At 38.2% G+C, this 24,152-nt stretch overlaps 1 protein-coding gene across 8 annotated transcripts in view; it reads left to right on the top strand.

Moving 5' to 3' along the window:
- Positions 1–22,179, top strand: part of ARHGEF7 (Rho guanine nucleotide exchange factor 7) — a 117,900-nt gene extending 95,721 nt beyond the window's left edge. For 4 of the 8 annotated variants that reach the window (XM_039549900.1, XM_039549894.1, XM_010394333.4 and 1 more), the window contains 5 exons: positions 2,814–2,903; positions 6,094–6,270; positions 15,150–15,249; positions 15,874–15,928; positions 19,057–22,179. In XM_039549900.1, the coding sequence (XP_039405834.1) occupies positions 2,814–2,903; positions 6,094–6,270; positions 15,150–15,249; positions 15,874–15,928; positions 19,057–19,179 (545 nt within the window). In that variant the 3' untranslated portion in view covers positions 19,180–22,179. Of the gene's footprint in view, positions 1–2,813; positions 2,904–6,093; positions 12,567–15,149; positions 15,250–15,873; positions 15,929–19,056 lie in introns of those variants that run through there. The other 4 variants (XM_039549909.1, XM_010394332.4, XM_019282878.3 and 1 more) reach the window with 3 other exon arrangements.
- Positions 22,180–24,152: the final 1,973 nt, after the last annotated feature.

The following is a 24,152-nucleotide window of genomic DNA, read 5'->3' as shown; positions in this document are numbered from 1 at the left end:
GTAAGCAAGTCATCTGGTTTCCTCTCTCATGTCAGGGGAGAGTGGTAGGTATCTCCAGACGCTGGTTTGTTCTATTCATCTTAGATGCTTATGCTACAATGGCATTAGTTGCATTGTAGAGCTTTATTGATTGCTACTGTGGATGTCTGCTTGTGAAGTGCTATTTCTGTTTGTTACAGAGGGAAGGGAGGTTAACTAGAGAGCCAAGTAAAGTTCAGTAAGGTAAACCTGTCTTTTAGTACTGTAAACAACAATGTGAAGATGCTGTGCCACTCTTGCAGAATGCTTTGTAGCTATGTTTTTAGATTGGTCTTGGTAGGAGCTTCTGTTGTCCTGGTGCTGGAAAGCTGGTTATTGCTGCTTATTTGAAGACAAGTTGCTTCCACAATCACTGCTTCTAGGATCCAACAGTCTTCTCTTATTTCCTATAAATAAAGTCATTTGCTCCTGTCTGTATCTAAACTGCAGATATTTAGGCTGCTTGAAGTCTGAAGAAAAACACTGATCTGAGAGAGACTGATTAATGTACAGAAAGAGAGAGGTCAAAATCTGGATATTGGGATAATTTGAAGTGGAGGGAACATTAATGTTATCAAGCAAACACAGTATTCACTTAGTTGTCAGCGTCACTGTAATTCTTCCTTAGAAATTTGTGTGAATGAATAATCTGATTACTTGTATCAGTAAAAGACAGGGTGGGTTTTTTGTAAGATTTTTGCTGTAGCTTTTGTTTCTCTGTGTCTGTCCTTTGCTCATGGGCTTTTTAAGATAGTCTGTGCCATGAGTGTTCAGTGCATGAAGTGTGTTTTTGTGGCAGCTGTCTCTCACAGGCTTATACAGAGTTGGAGAGAAAAAGCTTTTCCTCAGGGTGCTCTTGGCTTGTCTAAGGTGTTAATCCTGCCAAATGTTCTGTGAATTTCGTGTGGCAGAGGTCAAGGTAGTGAGTAGAATGATTCTCTGTCTGTGGATGTGTGGGTGGATGTTGTAGTTCAGGATGTTTTACCCTTTCAGGAAGGTATCTGCTTAGGAAAGCAAAAGTACTGTAATACAGTATCATTTCAGATGTTGGAGAATGGAGATTTGGTAGTAATGATAGTGATAAAGCCGTCAACTTGCAGGTTTAGCAATTTTTAAAGAACACAGTGGGGAGGAGTTAAGGGTTCTTACCTGGGGGAAAGAAGGGGTCTGTAGCTTGCAAATACATTGTTCTACTCCTTAGTAAATAACTTCCAATAAAAGCTATTTTTTGTAGCTTTAAGTCAAAGAGGTAATGTTACTTACAGAAATTCTTACAGATTCTTGGTATTCATCTTCCCTAATCAGTAATTAGAGGCTTCTGTTAGTGTTCCTTCAACTTTCTCAATTTTTTTCTGAAGCTATTAAAATTTCCCACTGAGGAACTTTTATTGAACTTAAAGCATATTGATAGATAGGTCTGGCTTTTGTTCCTTCCCTTCTCAGGAATCCAGAGGGGCTGTGTTTTGAGAACTGCTGTGTCAAATTAACATTTTAACAGCCAAAACTGAGGTGTTCCAACTGAGTGCTCTCAAAATGCTGTTTCAGAAGTGTAGCATTTGTCCTGCTGCTGTAATAATATGGTGCTGCGTTCTAACTATGAAATCCAGTTTTTTTCCTGCTTTGAAAGAGGGATAACTCTTACTTTGGAGTTCCTGCATCTCTTAAACTGTAAGGAAATTATATTTGGTAAAGATAATTTCTGCAATAGCTAGCTTGTCCTGACAAATGTTTGGAAAGTTGGCTTTGTTCTGGTGATAATAAACCACAAAAACCACCACGATGCATTGGCTGGGAGAGAATACAACTAGATTTTGATGTTGAAGGCTGCTCAGATTCGTGTAGCAGGAAATTTTCAAACCTAGTTATTTCACAGGGGGAAAGAGGAAAAATGCTTTTAAAACAGCAAATTATCTTGCCTTGCACATGGACTTCTGGTTCCATCTAAATTAATGGTAGAGGTACCTCTAGATTTCTGGCTGGAATTTCACTCTGTTGCAAGTGAACAGTTTGACAGGATTTTTACTGAGTCACCCAAGGAAAAGATTTGCTGTGGAGCTTTACCTTTTGGAAAATGTTGCCATGTTAAGCTTGAAAAGTTAAATTTTTTCAGTAGTGCTGTTTCTACGTTGAAGTCTGAGTAGTTTAAAGTAGTCACTTTTCACAGATATATGTACATGATAGTGGAAGCTTTCCTACTGCACACTGGACTGAAATAGTACTGAAACTATGCTGTTAATTCTGAGTTTTATTTTCAGTTGTGTGCTGTTGAAAGGGGTAAATCTGATCTTTTTTATATGTATATATGTATACACATACACATGTATAACACACACATATATGTACAAATGACAAAATTTTTCAAGATGTTTTCTGTGAATTAATATTCTGTCTCTTGATTTCTTTGATAAAATAATGAAACAGTATTCATATTGAATTGTTTGTTTATATAATAACTTGAGTATATAGGGGTTTTTCAGTAAAATGACTGCTTTAGAATGAGAGTCCTCACACTTCCAAACACATTCTGCACAACATTAGATGCTCAGAAATTTTTTTGAATGTGGGTGGATACTCTGAATTGAGTTTTTTCTAAGCATTTAAAAATAGTATTTGTCTTATTAAACTGCTACTTTTGTTCATTCAAGTTTGATTTTTCAAATGGTATGATTAAAAGAATTTTAAAGGGTTGATTAGGCTCAACTTTGGACTCAACTGAACTGTACTTATTTACAAAGGCTTTTCTATATTAAGAAACATGCCCATGTTTAAAATTCTGTTTTTCCCATTGATTCTAGGTACAGCTGCTTTAGAAGAAGATGCTCAGATTCTTAAAGTCATTGAAGCATATTGCACAAGTGCCAAAACACGTCAAACACTAAATTCAAGTAAGTTAGAAAGTACTGAAATGGGTAGAAATGGCTAACTAAAACACAAATAAGACAGTTTGCAAAAGAGACTGATGTATATTCTCAGGCCTTTGCAAATAGCAAGTTGGACCTGCAAATAATAATAACCTGTTTCTGGTTTAATATCAATGCCAAGTGTTTATGTATTGGATGCCAAGGGCCATGGTTGGACACTATTATTTTTTCAGTATTTTGAAACAATCCAAAACAACAAAAACCCAAAAGTGACTACTTTTCATGGTTTAAAATTGTACTAGAGCTTCACCAATGAATAAGAGGTGTCTGAACTAAATATAACAGCTAATCAGTATGCTTTTGGATAAATTTCAAGAAGCTGGTAAGTAGGAGGAATGAAGAAGTCATCGTAATTTTGGAGGACTGTATTTTTGTTGTGTTCTGTTCAACAAAGACTTTCTCTATGGAAAAGTAACCTAGACCTATAAAAATGTCTTTAATTTTATTGCCACTAGTTGTTTTTAGTATTAATTAAAAATTTTAACCCCGTCTCATAATTTCAGGAGAAAGTGTTCTCAGTTGTGTGTTGCTTAAAGCCATTTTTAGTTTCTCAGATCAATACCTAGCATATTGAAAACCTGTAACGTGCCTCTGGGGTCCTACTTCATTTAATCCAAATCAAGGTTGCCATGTGGAGTTCCTCTGTATTGTAAGTAAAACGTTGCTCAAAGCAGGGGAGTCCACCAGCATGTGTTCCATTTACACAAGGAAGGAGAAAATGCTGTTGCGTTTGTTCCTTTTTGCACTGTTGAATACAGATTTAATTTGGAGATCCTTGGAACACAGTATAATGATCTTGAAGTACGTGGCTGGTTTTGCTGGAACTAGAAGACTGGACATCATAACTTCTCGTCCACTAAAGCTATTTAAATTTTGCAATATTAATCACTGTTACTGCTGTCTACAGTGCTCTGGGCCTGTTTTGCTTCCAAGCAAAAGCACTTTATGCTGACAGTTGAAGTTTTAAAATGCAATTGCAGACTTAGTTCTTGAATTTTCCTAACATATGTTCACTTGCTGTTGTCACCTTGGAAAAAAACACAGCTACTTTGTGTTCCTGTGTAACTTACAATGGGAATGTGGCAGTTGTATTAATTGTAAAAACTTTTCAAGTAACAGCAAAAGCCTTAATTTTGATTTTTCTGTCTTAATGAACTGCAGATCTCCAAGATCATGAAATTAGCTACTACTATTATTTTTGTACCAGTACTAATCTTTTTTATAGCCCTACAGTCATTACAGTAGTGTGTTTAATTGGCTAAAGGGAATGAATGAGTTCAAAGTTCTGAAGATATATACTGTTGTTCCAAATAAAATCAAATGAGATGATTGCCGTTTAAACACCTCAACTGTGATCTGTTATTTCCAAGGATAATGTGACAAGAAATGGTTGGGAAAACATTTGCACTTGCACAGTAGTGTGTGTGTGCAGATATGAAATGGATATGATTTTTTTTTTTTGCTTGCCTATTTTTTCTTTCTATGTATATTTAAGAAATATACATAGTGCTGTGGGTATCATTGCATACATCAGAAGTCAACAGCTTTTATTTGCCCTTAATTGCAGCAAGAAAATTTTTTTATTGATTCGGCACACAGCTGCTTTGTTTGGAAAGCAGTGTTGTCACCTAAGACTAGGTTCCAGAAGGTCCATTTGAAGACTGGAATTGGAAGTGGGGAAAGAACTGATAAAGCTGGAATTGCTTCTGTTGGAGCAGTAGTCAGTGTAGAATAATAGAATGAGAGAGTCGCCTGTCATCTGGGAAGTGCGTTGGTTTTTTTACATACTCCATTCTTACCTCCCTGTTAATATTCTGCCTGTCCCTCACAGCACTCACTGGGCAATTCCCCTACCTTCACCTTAATCTGCTGCTTTTGGCAGTGTTAGTACAGCAGATCTATGGCACCAGTGCAGACTGGTAAGGTGTGGCATTAGAGGTAGCAGAGCAGCAGTTGTTTGGGTGGGAAAGAAGTGGGATTTAATTTGGGTAGATAGATGGAAATGAAAGGGCAGAGTCTGACTTTCTCATGCTTCTTGAACGCTGATCTTATTTTGCATTTCTGCTTCAAATGAAGACTTAATCTTCTGCACTATCACGGGTATGATGGCTCATAACATGGCCACTTACCTGGCTTCAGTCCTTGGATATTGCCAGGCCTTGAAAAATTAAACAATTGTCCTTACTATGTTTAACCAACTACTCTAGAGATCTGAAAGTATTTAACTGGGAGGAAGGACTCAGGTGTGTAGGAAGAGATGTGTGAGGGGTCAGAATGGGCTAGGCTGTGTCACTGTTAGCCTCTTGGCCCTGTTTTTCTGTGAGTTAATTCACCACATGGTTTAACAAATGACAAGGGGTATGGGCACAGAAAAAAAATGTGCTTTGACAGTCTCCTTCAATGGGTGCAAGATGTTGCTGCTGACTTAGAAATCAGCAGCCCTGCTCTGCATGAGAACCTTTGCATTTTTTTCCCCCTGCATTTTCCTCTTCACGGTGGTGACACAAACACTTCTGTTGGCTGTGTTGTGAGCTGGTAGAAAAATTACCTGCTTGAAAAAACTAACCCTACAAAAGATTTTTTCATCTGAAGCTGTTTCCTGACCTGGCTCATGAAGCAGCTGTACAAAAGACTGTGTCATTGCAAGGGAGGGAAAGGATAAGGTACAGACGTGTGATGGGGAAGGGGCTGTTGCTTTTCACATTGGTGCTGGATCATGCTGGCTTACTGTGTTTGTTTACTGCTCTGTGCCCAGTCAAATCCTCCCCAGACCAGAACTGACTCTGTATTTCAAAAGAACCTGACTTCCTTTTCAAAAAATTCTATTTTCAAACTATATTTTGTTACTCAAAATTCTTAACTGAGACTGCCTAGAAACTTGAAAACCACTTCAAAATTGTATTGTAACCATTCAAACATTATTATATGCTGAGTGTAATTTATACCTAAACCCCAAACAAATTTGAAGAAAAAAAAAAAAAAGAAAAAACCCAACTTTGGTGCCTTTTTAACAATATTTTCTCTTTTCCTTCTCTTCCCATCACCTTTTTGCTTTTATTTCATGTGTTTGGTTGTGGCTATTCCTTACGTTCTCCTCCTCATCCCACCTCTGCCTATCCACATCCACCATTTCATTTCACCTATACATCCTTAGCATGGCAAGGCACTGACCTGATGCATAATCACGTCTTGGCTGATGATGACCAATCAAGTCTAGACTCCTTGGGTCGTCGCAGTAGTCTTTCTCGTTTGGAGCCTTCAGACCTCTCAGAAGACTCTGACTATGACAGTATATGGACAGCCCATAGTTACAGAATGGGGTCTACATCTCGTAAGAGCTGTTGCTCATATATCTCTCACCAGAACTAATGCACTTCTGAGCTTTTTCTTAACAAATGCTTGTTGTATCACAGCCTGCTTTTCTTAGATGTTTTCTTGCTGTTCCTTGTCTCTTTAATGTGATATTTTAACAACTTCTGAGGGAGCTCCTGAAACTTCAGTTATACCTGGTGGAAGGCTCTATTGTCAATTCAATACACATACGAATAAGTCATTCTAAAAAGTGTATATCCTGTTAAGGATGATACTTCTTGAGGGTTTTTTTAACTGACAGATGTTAATTTGTAGTTCTGAATGGTCTTTTTTTTTTTTTTTCTTTTGACTTGGTCAGTGTAGTAGCAGGTCCTTTATTTTCTTTTTTTTTTTTTCATTTTGGATAAGCACATTTTTATATTTTGTACTGAAACCATACTGGTTTGAGAGCTGAGTGCCAGCTATACGGAAATACCTTAGCGGTAGTGGTTGGATTTTCTACATATTATTAACAAAGTACAAAGCTGGTAGAGTAAGTAAAATGCAGCTTAAAAATAAGCAGTACAAGAGCTGTAAAATCATTCAGATATTCATGTATCTGGCCTATTTGTTTGGAAGAGCATTTGCTAATCCATAAAAAATTCTGGTTTTATACTGCTGTCTTTTGCTCATTGCTTAAAATGTTTATATGAAGGACCTCACTGCTCTTTCCCCACCCCAGTCTGGCAATTGTCATGAAAACCTGGCAGTCCATGCTCATTACATGCAGTGTTTTGGTACTCTCATGTTACCTGTGGTCATACTGTCACTTTACTGTATGCAGTAGTGTGGCAGAAAGCAGGGTTTAGATGTTTGCTTGCCTGTTAAAATGCACAACTGTCAACTCTCAATTGACCATTCTTCTTGAAAAGACGAGATGAAAATGGTTCCCCTGATGGAGGCTCCAGTGTTCAGCATCTGAAACTCTAGGTACAACTGTGATCAAATTGGCTTGTTTGAAGTTCTGAATAATAGAATGCTTGGCTTTTGGGTTGAACTGTTTGGAGCATGTCTGTGACAGATTTTATTGTGTCTTGTAACTTCTCTCATAAGTAGGTTTGTTTTCAGCAGCAGCTCTTCACTTACAGTCGTGTTGGCTTTTTCAGAGAACTGTGACATGCTGTGCACAGCTGAAGGTCTCAAACCTGTGCCTGGGGCACTGCTGGGGTGAAGTGTGTGTGTGTGTGTTCTGTCTTGTTGCTAAAGTAATTGGCATCAAAACAAAAATGGCATGTTCTCCAAATCTTTGTAAGCATTAGGGAAAAGTGTGATGAAAGGACAGAAACAGTTCTCAGTTTCTCCAGGGTTCCCAAGTGCAACACCCTTATCCCTTTTCACATAAGCATGTTATCCAGTGTTCAGATACTACTCTGTGAACAAGTTCAGAGTAATCATGATGAAATTTAACTGCAGCCTGAGAACTTGATCACACTGTTTAAAAGATAATCAAAACCTTTCTGCAGGTTACATGATCAGAAAGTTGTAATTGCTAGATGTGCATGATTACAGAAGGTGGTCAGTGTGGAGAAGATGTTTTAAGGCAGTTCACATCTTCAACTTACGTTCAGTCTTGTTTGATCCCCTGCTTTATCCTCTCTCATTGTTGTTGGCATTCTATAATATGACTATCAAAAGCAGTACTGCTTACCAAGGAGAGTTTTCAGGCATACATTTTACTGCTGGTCATATATTAATGTAATGACCAGGAACTTGTGTATGTTGAACCTTTTTCAAATGGAGGAGTCTTGCTTTGAGAAATGAGATAAGTATACGTGCTCCATATCATTTCACAGCACATTTGTAACCCACTTCACTCCCTTCTTCCTTTCAGTCAGTTTTCTTGTTTTGTTTTTTTAACATATATGGAAAGTATGGATTGTTTTTTGCCCTGTTTCTTATGCTGTGGTGTTCTAGTTGAATAATGTTTTCTGCACTGGATAAATGATAATTCCTTTATGTCTGTTTCATGTTATATAGTGTAAATATGAGTTTGTAATACAGTTGTTGCACTTGAACTTTCCTTATCACACAGAAAGTTTTGTTATCCAGATCCGAAGATTTTGACTTTCTATGCACCAAAGCTTTGACAGTTTACCACCATTAATTATTGTAGCATTTAAATCATTAAGTACTATCATAATTAGGATCTCTCATATTGTGTATTCTCATATTAACATCACAGCACATTTAAAATCATTCTATGTCTTCAGTGTTACAGGCTGTAAGCTATTGTGAACTGATCAGGAGTATTAATGCAAAATGCTCTAAACAAACAAACAAAAAAAAGGCAATTGTGGAAATGGTGGTATTCAGTCCAAAGGTTCAGTGTTTCTATTTTTGTGGAACTTTAGTCATGGTAATAACAGTACCTTATGTTTATGCAATTCTGTAAATTGTATGTGTACAGTTACAAATACACTGGAAGGATGGAGAACCTGAACTGGAAGGTAGGTTCAAGCCATTGTCAGGCCCTCTTCTCATGGCTTATGCAGAGTTTCCATAAACTAGTGCTTACCATAAACTGAAGCCAACCAATATTAATTTGGTGTTTTGCGTAATCTTGCCAAAACACAGTAATGTGTATATAGTGAAGTAAAACATAGAAAGAATAATATATATTGTGCACTTCATTGTGAATGGGAGAAGCCATCTTCAGTAGGTGACTGCCTTTGGAAAATGCAAAATGGATGTATATCTGAATGTTTCATTGTACTGTACAGTATGCATATTGTTTGTGGTTGCATATATCAATTAAGTGTTTTGTTTTATATAAAAAGGACATCTGTTATGTACAGTTGAAATAAATTTTGCATTTGCTAGACTGTGACTTTAATATTTAATTATTACACAGGGGGAAAGGACAGCAGAACTTGTAACTTAACACATCCTCTTCTCCCTATGCCTCCTTTCTCTTCCTTCCTTATTCCCAGAGGAATCAAATGCTGACGTGAAAGACCTTTTTTGACATGTGTGTAATCTTTGTTTAATGTAGTTGACATCTACAGGAAATTCAATGTAATGTGACATATGTATTCTTCTATATCCTCCTTTTTTAAAAAATAATTTCAGAGACATTGCCATCTATAAATTGTTCTTCTGTTGCCTCCCTCTCCTGTTAAACTGATTTTATTTTCCTCCTTTTAGTGGTTTTGTGTGTGTGTGTTTTGGTTTTTTTTTTTTTTTTTTTGATTGGTATACTGGGCTGAATTATTGGAACAATCTAAAACCTACTTCTGCAGATCCTGTTGCCAGAGAGAAATTTTATGAATATACTAAAGGTGTATATAACCTTATGTGTTTTCATGATTTAATATTACATTTAATATTTTTCTTTTTAAAGCAAGAGTTATCCATAGTGTTTCTACGTAAAAGATGCTCACATGAGTGAATTTAAATAAATCAATAAGCTAATATATGTGCTAAAATGTTTACATCAGAATAAATTTAATAATCACTCCTCTCTATTAAAAGGTCATAACTTTATTTTGCTATGACTGTAGCAGCTCTAGTCCTGCAGCCGTCTGGTTGGAAGTTTTTGTACTGGTTGGTGAAATACAGAAAGTTTAGTGGGGTAGCTCTTTCCAAATGTTGTCTTAGAAATCTCCCATGTCTTCAGATGGTGTATTTGTATTATCAAATTATTCATTCTGTTCTTATATGACTAACACTTACATATGAAGTTATATTTCGGTCCACTTTGTTTCCATTTTACTCATCTAAGCATATTGCTGAAAAATGCCTAAATCAGTCATCTGAGTCATGTGGATTTTTTTTTCCTGTTTGTGTATCTCTATTCGTTTAAAAAAAAAAAAAGACAAAACAACTTCATGCCCAATCCTTTTTTGTTATTCCCAAGAATTTGCAAATAATGGTGTATCTTATACAGTGAACTAAAGTTTAGCTGATATTTGGATTCTGGTTTGTATTTTCTTTACAAAGACATTAAAGGGTACCCTTTTGATTTTAGCAGATCTGTAGCACAGATTTTTCCGATTTCTAAATCTCAACACAGGCAGAGTCTGGGAGCCACCATTTTTTGGATTCTTTGTATTAGGACCTCATGAAAAATTTATTAAGAAAGAGTAGGTTAATTTGGCAGGTGTGCTCATCCACTTTAGCATCTTTAATATAAAAAATACAGTGAAACACTGAATATTTAAAATGACAAGTAACTTTTTTTTGCCTAACATTTACTTCACTAGGAAATGTACATGTCTGTACATGCCAGTGGTTAATGGCTGATCTAAACAGTTGTGTATATTCACACTTGTTTTTCAGTGGCAAGTCATGCTTCTTTCTTTGAAACTCAAGTAAATTTAATTTCTGAGAGCTTCTTAGCTTGTAAAGTTGGTGAAAAACAGAACTGTATATTTACAAGTACTGTTCCAAATTTTTGACCTTTATCCTTGTCTTGTTCCACTCCTTACCTCTCCTAATCACAGTAAAAGTATGAAGAAGTGAAGAAAACAATAATACTTAAAAGCTGTTCAACAGAGTCTTTGCTCATGGCCTCAGATTATGCTGTGCACTTCTGGAAATTAACCACCATCCCCACACATCTGACTTCCATAGCTTAAATTAGGACACTCATAGTCTTCTATGACTATGAGCCTTCTCCTCCCATTCACCAGCTGGAGGAAGCTGTTCTTGGTTGACTGGGGAGAGCTGGCTTTTAACTTGATGCCCTGAAATTAGCTATTTTAAGCAGGTGACGTGGATACCCACCTCCATTTTACTCTTGGCTTAAATGGTTCCTGGACAGACAAGGTCTTTGAACATAGGCAGAAATTTAATATCCAGTTAAAGTGGAAAGGTTTCTGAATTTCATCCTCCTTTTCTTACTTCCCTCCTGCAAAACTTCTGGATTCTCTTCATATTTGTCTGCTAAGTGATTCAAAACAAAGGACCAACCAGACTGTTTACCAGTACAGCTCTTTCTGAAGCCTGGCTTCTGTCAGGAACCAGGATGGTTCCATATTAAAATAGCATGGTGCCCAGAGAAATTGTGGATGCCTCATCCCTGGAAGTGCTCAAGGCCTGTTTGGATGGGGCTTTGAGCAACCTGGTCTCGTGGAAGGTGTCCCTGCCCAAGGCAGGGGGGTTGACTCGGTGTCAACCATTTTGTAAGATGTCAAGCTCCTTTTGGGGCAGAGTGAATAAAAGGCTGAGGTTGTGAGTTAGGATTACAAACAGACATCAATGAGAACCTCTGTGGTATTCAGCCTCTGCTATAGTATCTTCCTGGTTTGGTGTTAGAACGGGCTAAATTTGCTAAACCTATAATTTAGGGTATAGTATTGTCAAAAAGCGTTGTAATTCTTTATTCTCCACTCTAGGACTGAGAGATACTGATATTGAATAGATCTTTATTTTTTTGGATGGAATTTAATTTATGGAAACTTAGTTGAATCTTGATTGTAGTGGTCAGTTGTTTGCCTTAATTATTCAACAGACTTCTAAACAGTGGGGTCATTCTTCCAAGACCCTAGATTTAACAGTTCCGTGTTGAGAAGTTACAGCAACTTACTTGGCCTTAATATTTGTTTGTTGATCTTGAAGTAATGGTTTGGGTTTGTCAAACATCCTTTCTTGTCCCATCCACCTTCCTTCCCTGAATACCCTCCCCCTGCCAAAAAAAACCCCAAACCAAATGAAACCCTGTTTTGTGTAGCTCGGGGTGTGGAGTGTCCATCTTTAAAAAAATGCAAACCCAAACTAAACCAAAAAACAGCAACAACAACAACAAATCCCTCCACAAAAACTCCCCAACAAACTAACTGACTGGTACCTGTGGTTATGGTGTGTCAAGGTGTATTAGGCAGTTGTTTGAGGTCAATTTAAATATAGTCATTTGGCCTTTTTGACTTGGAATAGTGTCTTGTAATAAAATTTAGTGTGAAACCTGGATGCTTAGGATTGAGGAATAGTAGATATGGCAAATGAAAGTAACTTGATTCTTCCACCCTCTTTCATGAAAATGTGGAGTATGTCTCAAAGGTGTTTAGGATTATCTAAGCTGCTGGAACCTCCTTGACTGTCCTTTCAGTATTGATTCAGTGGGAAGTGCCCACTGTACCGTAACACAACCCCTTTCCGTGTGTCCTAAAGCTGTAGCTTTTGCAGAGGGAAATGGTTACACAGAGGATAAGCATATAGAACCTGATGAAGGCACAAGGTGCAATTTAGGGGATATTGCTGAGTGCCAGTGATGAGATGACTCTGCTTGAAGTTCCTTCCAGATGTATAATTGCAAAAAAAAGCACCTTAAAAAAAAAAGGATAGCTGCTGGCATAAGTGGTGCAGAAAAGCAGTATTTTGAAATAGCTTCCTTTTGCCTTTAGAACTTGACACTTCATCTCTGATGTTACCGTGCATGTACTGATTTGATGACCGGATCCTTTGTGGGAGGGTAGATGTGCTGTGTGTTTGTACCTTTGATACTCAGCAAGTGCTTGTGGGGTTTAGGAAAAAAAAATCTACAATAAAGAAAAACCCACCAAAGCTCAAAAAACCCAAACCACGAGAAAGGAGAAAGTGTGGGGGGTTTTGCCTAAGTACGAACCATAAGAGCAGCGAGAGTTCTGACATACAAGCAAGGGTTTGTATTACCAAAGGTGTTGGAGCAATGAAGGCAAGAGTGAGACTTGTGTTCCGCTGTAGCTGCTGTCCCATGGCACAGGAAGGTCAGTGTTCACAGCAGCAGTTTTGCATTGTGTGTGTTTGTGTAGTGTGAGGTCTCCTTGTATGTATAGTGCTGGTGAACTGCTTTGTGTGTCTCAGCAGTGTTGTGTGCTGTGCTCTGCTGTACATTCATCAGGATACGCTGCTGTAGACATCTGCTTCACATGCATGTGTGTGTATAACTGAACAGCTGGGACATTTGTTGTCAAGCTGTCTCCTCCATGCTATTTGTGCTTTGCAAGGACCCATGTTACCCTGCCCAAGCAGACAGCTGGATGCAGCTCTATAGAAGGAGAAAGATAACGTGTGCTCCATTTGGGTGGAGGGAGTCATGGGTGCGAAACACATGGCAGTTCTCTCCCCCTTGGTCAGTTCTCCCTCCCTTGGCCTGTGCTGGGCTGAGGTGTGCTCCACATCAGTACAGAGACCCAAAATGCAGTGATCTGGTAGCAGCTGCTGCCAACTAATTCCCACAATTCAGTTCTGTTACCTGCAAGGCTAATAAAGCAGAGCAGTAAGCAATTGACTGAAATAAACATAAGAGAGCTTTTAACACTTAGAGTTTGACAGCACAAACAGGGAAGTGTCCTTGACCTCCCTACAGAGTTTGGATATGTTTGTTTTATAGGTTGTTCCTTCTGGAAAATAGGTGGCAGTGGAAGTGTATTAACTCTTAAAAGATCTCTTCATTCTGTAAGAAGAACTTACAGCTTTCAAGGACGTGATTGTTTCTCAAATCTGCTGTTATCTTTATTCCATATAATATGGACAACCATATACTGATACATTAGATCTTTACTGTAAGCTTAAGGAAACTGTTTTCTTCATTAAAAACATTTGTTATTGTTTGCTAAAATAGTTTAAATAGCTAAACATGTACAACTAAGGTTGGGTCCAAACATGTACAGATAAGGTAGGGTCCCTACAAGCTCACTGTTCAGAACTCAAGACTGCAGCTGTTTAGGAAGTTAGTATTTTTTAGTGAGTGTGATTTATTCAACTTTTTAATTTGTTTATATTATGTATTTTACTATGAACCATAAAGAAAAGTGCTGTTATCACAAAGCAGCTGTTCAGCAACTAATTTTTCTGGACAGGCATGTGCTCTGTAGTACCAAGTTATCAGTTTGAACTGTATGAGACTTAAGAAATTCCTGATTAATGAAAGTTCACTACAGTGAATTGGTAGGCAGGTATACTTTGTTTGTTAAAACCAATGTCTTAGTTAAAAAATTTAAGAAATGCTTTATCTGCAGTGTTTGAATTCTGTACAAATGCTTAGACACCAACTTATTTACAGACCTTCTTAAAAAAAAAAAAACCTTGTAATTTGTTGCAGCCTAATTAAATAATCTTTGTAGAATACATACTTTATGTACTTATGGGTGGATGCACATTTCTGGGCTGTAGATTTTTCTAGTCAGAGCTATTGTTTTTATAATCTACATTTTATCTTGATGTCATAAATTGTAATGTGTGGAAAAAGTTCTGAAGATATTGGAATGCTTTGAGTTTTTATCATCAAACCATGCAGTGCTTTTTAAAACATCTATTAAATACAAAGAGTGTATTTCATTTGGTAGGAATGAATTATAGGACTAAAAGGCTATGTGTAAGAGGATTTGCATGTATATGTGTGCGCACACACACAGGTGTGGTGCTTACAGTGTTTTGGCAAAAAGGGTTTTCACTTATTTTTCTTTAATTGCTGTGTCATTTGATACCACTGTTCTGCTCCTTACTGACAGAGTGATGGGTTTAGAGCAGAATAGTTTCTTGGTTTTGTATCAATGTGAGATCAGAATCTGTCCTTGAGGCTTAAATCACTGTTACTTAATCAGAGCTATGTCTTTCTTTCTCAGTCTGCCATGGGGAATTTGCACAGCTTTTACTGATGGTTGAGTAGTGCACTATTCCTTGAACAGTGTAACATCCCCGTCAATGACTTGGGCGTTATATCAGCAGTGGGATACGAGTGTCAGACAACCTTTTGTTGTTGTAAGGCTGTGATTTCAAAAGTAACAAATGTGTCAGTAACTCGTGTGTAGAGGGAAGGGGGAATGGAAAGTGGTATAGCTTGGTCATGGGGGTGTATCATGCAGTGAATGAAAGAATAATCTTTGAAATGTCTCAGTGGCATTTGTGAGTTGCTCATTTTTTAATATATTTTTACAACAGGTTCCCGTAAAGAATCAGCTCCTCAAGTCCTGCTTCCAGAAGAAGAAAAAATTATTGTAGAAGAAACTAAAAGTAATGGTCAGACTGTTATAGAAGAGAAGTAAGAAAACGTTTAATGAATGATGAATTAAAGTAGTAAACTCTGCACTCTTCTTCCTCCTCCTGTCTCCCATTATAGTAGGGTCTGTGTGGTATGTTCGTAGTTGGAGCAGAGTTGTTTGGAGTATGCTGCCAGTCCTCTAAGTGCAGTTGGCCTTCATTTAAATGTCTGGTTTCTTTGTATATGCTGTGCAACTTTTTCCACCCATGCCAAGAAGTGATGTGCTTCACTTACAAATAATTTTTCCAAGTGCTGTCAGATTTCAGTATTAAATTGGTGTCATCCTTCTTGTTAGCGTGTGGCGTCGTTCTACTTTTTGGTAAAGTGTATGTTGGAAATGAAACTACTGTTCTGTTGTAGAAAGCTGTAATACAGAAACCAGCAGAGGTCTCTTAAGTGCTTGAGAGGTGTTTCTTTTCACAGAAGCTGGTAACAAGTCCTTGCCTTAGTGGATATAAATCAGGATTAGACAATGTATTTTTTTAACACAGGTTCGAAATTAGCTGTGGGGTATGGGGTGTTTTCTATTTAATTGCATTTCATTTTACAGTTTTGTCTAATAATAGATTTAGATGTGTATTTCTGAAAACTGTTGTTACAGATGATCTTCTTTTTTCATTTTAGAAGCCTTGTTGACACAGTATATGCATTAAAGGATGAAGTACAGGAGTTAAGACAGGTTGGTAACTTGCTACATATATAGCAACATGGAGAAGGAAAAGATGGAAGACTTGTTTTAAAACTAAATATGGCTTGCAAGTTCACTTTGACAGTCATGAACTTGAATTTTGGACTAGATCTACTTTCAGAAGTAAAATACCATTTGCCGAAAAGCACTCCCTGTTCTTATCAGTCTTTTGAGAATAGCATTGAGTATTGTTTCTCTGAGGTGAATTACTAAGCTGGTTTTGGATGTTGCAGCTTCTAAAATGGTGGAAGTGTTAAACAAATTCAGTTGTGCTGTATCACCAGCAAAGTAAGCTTACAGTGACTGAGAAATCGTAGTTGCTTGAGAATGCTAATAAAGGCCTAAATAGAACCAGATATTTATAGTTCTAAAATGATACAATCTTACAGTAACCTGAACACCTCTTATCAATCAGTTCTTAAAACCGCTCATTTCCAGACAGGAGTCCTTTTCAGTGCCTATCACATGGCTTTTTTAAAATGAGGGCTTCACGTTAGCTCTGGGTGCTTCTTTGTCACTTGTTCTAAATATTCACCATGAATAAATAAAAATATCTTCTTATCAGGTCATAGCTTGTTTTAACCATGCTAGTGGTGCTGCATGTAGTCTTTGCTTAATGTGTAGGTGAAAAAAAGCATTGGGTTTTCCTCACTCTGCAAGGTGTGAATTTGCTTACCAGTCTGACTCCAGAAGTTGGATAAAATTTCCTGTGTTAATGTAAAAAGGATTTGTATTCAAATTTCTTAAGGTCTAGGGCTATTAATGTGAATTCTTTGCCATCTGTAAGCATGCCCAGTGTTTCTAAGGATGTAATGCATATTCCTTGAAATAGGACAGTTGATGCGTTGCATACTTAAGTTCTGCTGTGTTCAGCATATAAAGAATGAGTATCCCAGGTTAGATGTAAATGTGACAGTCTTTTTAAAAACACAATTCACATAATAAAAGCAGCAATAATAGCCCACTAATACTCCTGTGGCTTCCTGCTTTTGTACAGAGAGTAAATGTGCAGCCTCACTGAGGCTCTGCTCAGCTCCATGACACTTAAACAGAAAGTCACCTTTTCCTGAGCTTCATGCAACAGCTCTCTTTTCTGGAGCCTTTCCAAATAGATGTTCTTCACAATCTTACATCTTCCAAAGCTAAGACATATTAAAGCCTGATTTCATTCTCTTTTATATCAAGAATTCAGGAATCTCATCTTAAAAGCATTCATTGGTTCACTGCTGTGATGCTACTAACCAGAGAAGTGGCAGAAATAATGTCTGAGCTGGCAAGGGCTTTATGGATAAAGGCTCTCTGGGAGTACATAGCATCCTGGTTGATGTAGACACCAGACTGCAAATAGCAGCTTCCATAGGTTATTCGTAGCTGTTGTTCCACAGGCAATGTACTTGAATAGTATGGTCCTGAATTGGCTGACTTAATAACTTAAATCTACGTGAAATAATGAACTTTGCGAGTTTCTCAACAGGCTTGAGGAGGGAATGGAGTTAATGAGGTGACAGACCTCATTAACTTGGTTGTGTGTATAGACAAGAAAACAAGGAGCTGGAGAGCAGTGCCATGGAAAGGGACCTGGGGATCCTGGTGGATGACAAGCTGAACATGAGTCAGCAGTGCCCTGGCAGCCAGGAGGGCCAACCCTGTCCTGGGGGGCATCAGGCACAGCATTGCCAGCCGGGCAAGGGAGGGGATTGTCCCACTCTGCTCTGCACTGGGACGGCCTCACCTCGAGTGCTGGGGGCAGCTTTGGGTGCCACAATATAAAAAAGGTATTGAACGAGTAGAGAGTGTCCAAAGAGGGGCCATGAGGATGGTGAATGGCCTTGAGGGGAAGCTGGCTGAGGTCACTTGGTCTGTTCAGCCTGGAGAAGAGGAGGCTCAGGGGAGACCTCATTGAGATCTTCAACTTCTTGTGACAGGAAGCAGAGGAGCAGGTACCGATCTCTTCTGGTGACCAATGACAGGACTTGAGGAAACAGCATGAAGCTGAGTCAGGGTAGGTTTAGGTGGGATATCAGGAAAAAGGTTTTCACCCAGAGGGTGGTTGGGCACTGGAACAGACTCCCCAGGGAAGTGGTCACAGCACCAAGCCTGTCTGAATTCAGGAAGCATTTGGACAATGCTCTCAGGCACATGGTGTGATTCTTGGAGTGTCCTGTGCAGGGCCAGGAGTTGGACTTAATGATCTTGATGAGTCCCTTCCAATTCAACTCATATTCTATGATTTTATGATCCTATCCTGTTTCTAGAAATGTCTGTAAATGACAGCTAATGGGAGTTCAGTTGGACCCTTGGATTGCAGGCCTGTGTTTGTTAAACACTGTTAGACTTATCTTGGGGCCTTCTTTAAATGTTTTCTTTATCTTCTGGTTCCTTCCCTGCTGTTCCCAGCATCACCTTGACCTGTACAGGATTAAATAGTGTAAGCATTCCTGTGGATTGGTCTGTCACCCTTACAGTCCTGTTGTTCATTTATTTCAGTACTGCCTGATGGCACTAAACAGTGAGAACTCACTTTTGAATATACATGTGGAGAGATGGTGTTCCTTGAAATTCAGACTTCTCGTAGACTGCTGGTAGTCATCAGTCTAGTTTAAAATTTAGTCACAGAACGCTTTTCAGAGAACGTAATGGTTTTCAGGATATTCCTCTCAACTATTTACATTCCTAATGAAGCAAGTTAATTTGCATTAAGTTTTAAGAAGCTTTTGGGATATTGAAACCAGTTAAAATCACAGGAGGTTCTTACAGGGAATATTTAGTCTGCTTATTGCTCCATTTCCCTTCTCCATTAGCAACAAATATATTCTACTCCTCATTGATCAGATTTGAGCAGAAGAATTCAAGATTAGTGGCCATCTGTTACTAGCACTTTCTGTATAAAGGGCCCCCAAGTACAAATAGGAAGTAGCTCAGTTTCCATTTGGTGGCTTTTGTTGCATTGTGTGAAATAACTGTGTAACTTGTGAAGATTTAATAGAAGCTTTGCCTTTGAACAGCTGCTATCGGTTTTACTGAGAAGAGCCTTCAGAATTTGTAATTGACAGTGTATGTGTGTCAGATCTGTTAAAAGCTCCCAAAACAAACGTAATATCTCTGTCTCTGTTAAACAGGATAACAAAAAGATGAAGAAATCATTAGAAGAGGAACAAAGAGCTCGCAAGGACTTGGAGAAGCTTGTTAGAAAAGTTCTAAAGAATATGAATGATCCGTCTTGGGATGAAACCAACTTATAACCACTTCTTTTTTTTTTTTCCCCTTCTTCTTTCTATTGAAAGACCAGTTGTAAAACTGAGCTGGGAAGCCTTCTGACATTAGTCAGTGTTGCATCAAGAGCACTATAAAACAGGATTTAACTGGATCTAGTGATTTCTTGCTCTGAACATACAGAAAGAGTCAAGCTATTTACTGAAGCAATCTGTACTTTAAACCTGGAGACCGTGGATCCTGAACTCTACTAAACTTAATTTGTTTGCATCCAAATTACCTCATTTTGCAGAAAGTGCAGCACCTGACTAAAAATCCATGTTTTTCAGTGGCTTTTTAATTAAATATATATTTTTCATGTAAATAGCTGTAATTTAGAATGCATATGTGATTGATGTATCAGAGCTGATATGTTGGGGTTTTTTTCTTGTGTTATTATAATGGTCACAAGTGTTAGAAATGATGGCAGTACTGTCTTACCTAAGAAAGGTCAGAGTTCTTTGTGGATAATTATGAATTAGTTCCAAATTACCCACTTACCACACATGCAAATTTAAACCCCTATTTTTCCTATTTACCACTATATTTAAATCCTTTACTGTTACCTGTTACTTTAAACAGTTTACAGTTCCTTAAGAACAGTATTAAAATACAGGAGATTGTTTATTGACAGTATAAACAATTTTTAACAAATCTAATGTCCACAATTTACATTCACATACACTTGTTTGGCAGACTAATCTATTGTGCTTTGGCCACCAAAAGACTGATGTACTTGCCTGCTTTTTATGACTGTGATTTTTAGGTGTTTATGTACTACATTTTCTATTGTTGTGCTTAAACATACAGCTGGCTGATAACAGATCATACAGTTTGTTAAAGGAAAAAATCAATCTAATCCAGAATTTTGTGAATAAATTGTTGCTATTTATATTTTATGGTCACAGCAATTAAATTTTAGCTAACCTTTGTGCATAAGACACATGGGCTAGGCCAAACTTCATTCAGAGCTTTGTTTCTATACCACTATATAAGATTCTCTGTTTGGAGTTCCCATCTGTGGAAGCAGTCATTCCTTTCCCACCCTGTTTTCTTTGCATGTTGCTGATTTCTGTCCTATTGGGATTTAAATGGAAAGAAATGTGGAAGTAAGATTTTTTAAATTGTACTGTAATTCATAATTTGCACTGCTGACAGATTTTAAAATACATAAAGGAACATTAATTCCCTAGTCTGATAGGTGCAATTACTGCAGTTTCTTGTATTTAAAATAGGAGATGATACGTCCCTGCAAACAATGAGCTTCAGATGGAGCACTTAAAATACTAATCCCATTAAAACTCATCGTTTTCATGGATTTCATCAAACTTTGGATTCGACTCCAGACAGTGCAGCTTTCTGAAGGGTTTGTGTTCAACTGAGTCAGAAGTGCAGGTATAGCACAGACTTGAGTCACACCTTTTGTCATTCTGATTTTCTACTGCTCTTTAACTCCAGCTAAATGTAATGCTCAGACTTGAGCAAAGGTTTGTACAAACTAGTGAGTTGGAGTCAGGATGATTTGGGTTGTAAAAATTGTCATGCACATTTTGAATCTAATGACAAATCTATTTTTAAAGCTATCCACTTTTTTCAGTCAAGAACAGCTTTTTTAAAATAGGAAATTCTGTCAATGATTACATACTTGAGAAACAATTCTGTGGGAATGGATGCTTCGTAATCTGAGTAGACAAGTTGTTTTAGAAAGCTGAATTTGTAGGTGTCTTGTGTTTCCGCAATTTAAAAATGTTTTCCTTTAATTCTAAGGGAGGAGAAAATGAAAAAGCCTACATTACCAGAGTTATATATATTCACAAAACTTTGAATTTGTTAATTCTTGATACCAAAATCTTTCCTTGATGTTTGCGGTTGCCCAGAAATGTGGACTGACACTATATTTATCTTCGCATTTAGAAAATATTCTTGCTAAAGGCTAAGTGATACCAACCCCTGCAAATGCATACTATCCTGGCCAAGTTTAGACTTGGGAATGCCAATATAATTAGAATTTTGCTAACATTTTCACTTTCTGACATCCAGGGTATTTTCAGAGTGGTTTTTAATTTTCAATTGAGCATATGCGAAAGGACATTCCAGAGGAAGAAGTATGAAAGGAAAACATTAACCTTTGCAGTATTTAGCAAATTTTAACTCAGGAACAACTTCCATCACAACAACTTGTTTTACATTATATTGTAAAGAGTGGTGTTGCTATGTAAATCTGCTGACTCTTAGTAACTGTGATATTATAATTTCTGACAGTACCCCTATACTGACATCTTATGAACATGCCTTAAACACTGAATGATGAAGCAGTTGTTAAATATGACCAGGACTTAGGGACTGATTTTATTCAAGGTGGATTGGAAGGACTAATTCTTACACAAACACACACACACACACACACACACACACACACACAAAAAAGGAGGCAAAAAAGAAATCTGACCTAATGTTATAGATAGCTTTTGTCTCTAGTGCAGAGAGCAGCTTTCGGCTTTTGGGAACCAAGGAGTACCTAAACTTTTCTTCATTGACAATTTGTTATAGTGTATATAGATTGTAAATGTCACCATGGACCTTCTGAATTGTTGGAAACTTTATATAAGCATGGATAAATGGGGCACTGTTTATTTAACCTATTAAAGGGTTGTTTGTTTGCTCTCATCATTTAGGGATGAGGAGATGAAGCCATTTCTTATCCTATAGATGTGAAGCACTTTCAGTTCTGACCTGTCCAAAATGTAGCATAACATTTCTCTGTACTTACTGATGTATGTGTGTTTGTCTCACCCTGTCATGACATCTTAAAGATTGAGTAACTGACTGCTTTTGTATAAACCTTCTTAATGCAAATCATTTAGGGAATTTAGAGTATCCTGTTCACAGTGTCTGTGGAGAACTCTAGTTTAGATGTCACAATAATATCCTGGTATCCACTACTAAAGCGTTTATGCTACATTGTAATTAAACCATGAATTTTTCCCCCACTCTATGAAGTGTTACATTTCATCTAATATGTGGGCTATGAGATAAAGAAGGGAAATTGCTTTAATTTTTTTGCCTTTCATACAAATAACCACGTCTCCAATATGGTAGCTGCTATACTATCTTGAAAGAGCTTTTTCATGGTCTTTTATAAATAGTAAATTGATGCCTGGAAAACAAAACAATGCAAGGGTTGTTTAGAGGGATGAGAAGGAGGATCTTAACTGTCTTGCATTGAGAAATGCTCACTTTCATTGGCAACCTGACCTGCTCAGGTAATGTAAGAAATGGAGGAGATCAAAGACAGAAAATAGTGAAAGGAAAAAAAGCAAGAAACTATTACAGCTGGTGATGGGGTCGGTGGCTCTGACCCAGGAAGAGGTGATCAGTCCAGGGAGATGGTCAGGGCAGGCGCTGGGCATACCCCACAAGAAACACTAGAAACTGCATCAATTGAGTAAAATATGTCTACATGCATGATTTATCTGAATAGACAGAAATTTGTGATGTGTGTCATAGAGACTTTTTGTGGTTGGTGCTGCCGCCTGAGATAGGGGAGAGGGATGATTCTTATGGTAGCAGAATTGTCTGGCTTTATGCCAGATGGTGGGATGGGTTAAGGAAAAGTGCAGGGAGTCATTTGTTTGAAAAGATGGTTTCAGCCTTTGGACAAGGCATTTGAAGGGATTAGTAACATCTTGGGTGTGTGAAATGATACATTTATTCCAGCTTAGTTTAGCAAGGAGATATACTTAGAACAGAGGACTTTAATTGTAGAGGTTTATAACTATTCTCGGAAGTCTCACTTTCCAACTTTTCTCTGGGTTCATCACTGTAAAGATGGGTATGTTACACAATTTGAAAATGTCATTTGCTCATCACCTGAAGTGGTTTTGGGGATTTTTCTCTTTGAATGTTTTTTATTGTGGGGGGTTGACCATGGCTGGCTGCCAGACCCTCACCCAGCCACTCTCTTACTCCTCCTCCCTCAGCAGGACACAGGAGAAGGAACAAGATGGAAAACTTGTGCATTGAGATAAAAACCACTGATTTCTTATCATTAACAAACAGAAAAACTAAGTCACCTTTCCCTTATCCCACTTCTTAGGCTGAACTTGACTCTTCCATTTCAGTTGCCCCATCTTCCCCTCTCCCCCCACCAAGCAGTGCAGGGGTGTGGAAGTGGGGGTTTTGGTCTGTCTATAACAATTCCTTTCCTGCTCTTACTTCATGCTTTTCCCTGCTCCAGTGTTGGTTTTCTCCATGGCTGGCAGTCCTTCAAGCATAGATATGCTCCAAGGTGGGTTCATACTGGGCTCAGTTCCTGCCAATGAGCCTGTCCCAGTGTGGGCTCACTATGGACTGCAGATTTATTCAGTGCATCTGCTGCAGTGTGGAGCCCTCCATGGGCTGTAGGGGAAAACCTGCTTCACTGTGGTGGTCTCCACAGGCTTCAGGGGAGCTTTCTCCAGCACCTGTGGCACCTTGTTCCCCTTCGTCTCCAACCCAGGTGTTCACACAACTTTTTGTTGTGCTTTTCCCTCACTGCTGTACTCTAAAATGTGTGTTCCTCAAGGCACTACCATTTCGTCTGAGGCTTAGCTGTGGCCTGCTTGTTCAAGGGGTGTCTCAGTTACATCCTGCTGGAGCTGCTACACCTACCAGGCTCAGGAATTCAGGTGCAGAACTTGCTGTTACCCACTTTCAGTGGACACCTTCACTTGCTGTGATAGGTCATGAGAAAAGGAGTATGTAACACTTGATGATGGGAGTGAGAGGCCTGCAATAGTCAGGGGCAGTATGGGTTAATGTGTGTGTGTATCTGTAGATGCTCCGTAAGTCCCACAGTGCTGATGCTGAAGGGTCCCAGAAAAGGGGACTTTGCCCTTTGGAGAAATGCTGAGATGAAATCTGAGATGAATCTGCTCTGCAAGGCATGCTTCATCATCTGGAAAACGGATGTAGACTTGCCATA

This window comes from Corvus cornix, chromosome 1 (assembly GCF_000738735.6).
Source record: "Corvus cornix cornix isolate S_Up_H32 chromosome 1, ASM73873v5, whole genome shotgun sequence".
In the NCBI taxonomy this organism is placed as follows: Eukaryota; Metazoa; Chordata; class Aves; order Passeriformes; family Corvidae; genus Corvus; species Corvus cornix.
Note: the sequence above shows the minus strand (reverse complement) of the source record. Positions and strands in the feature narration are given on the sequence as shown.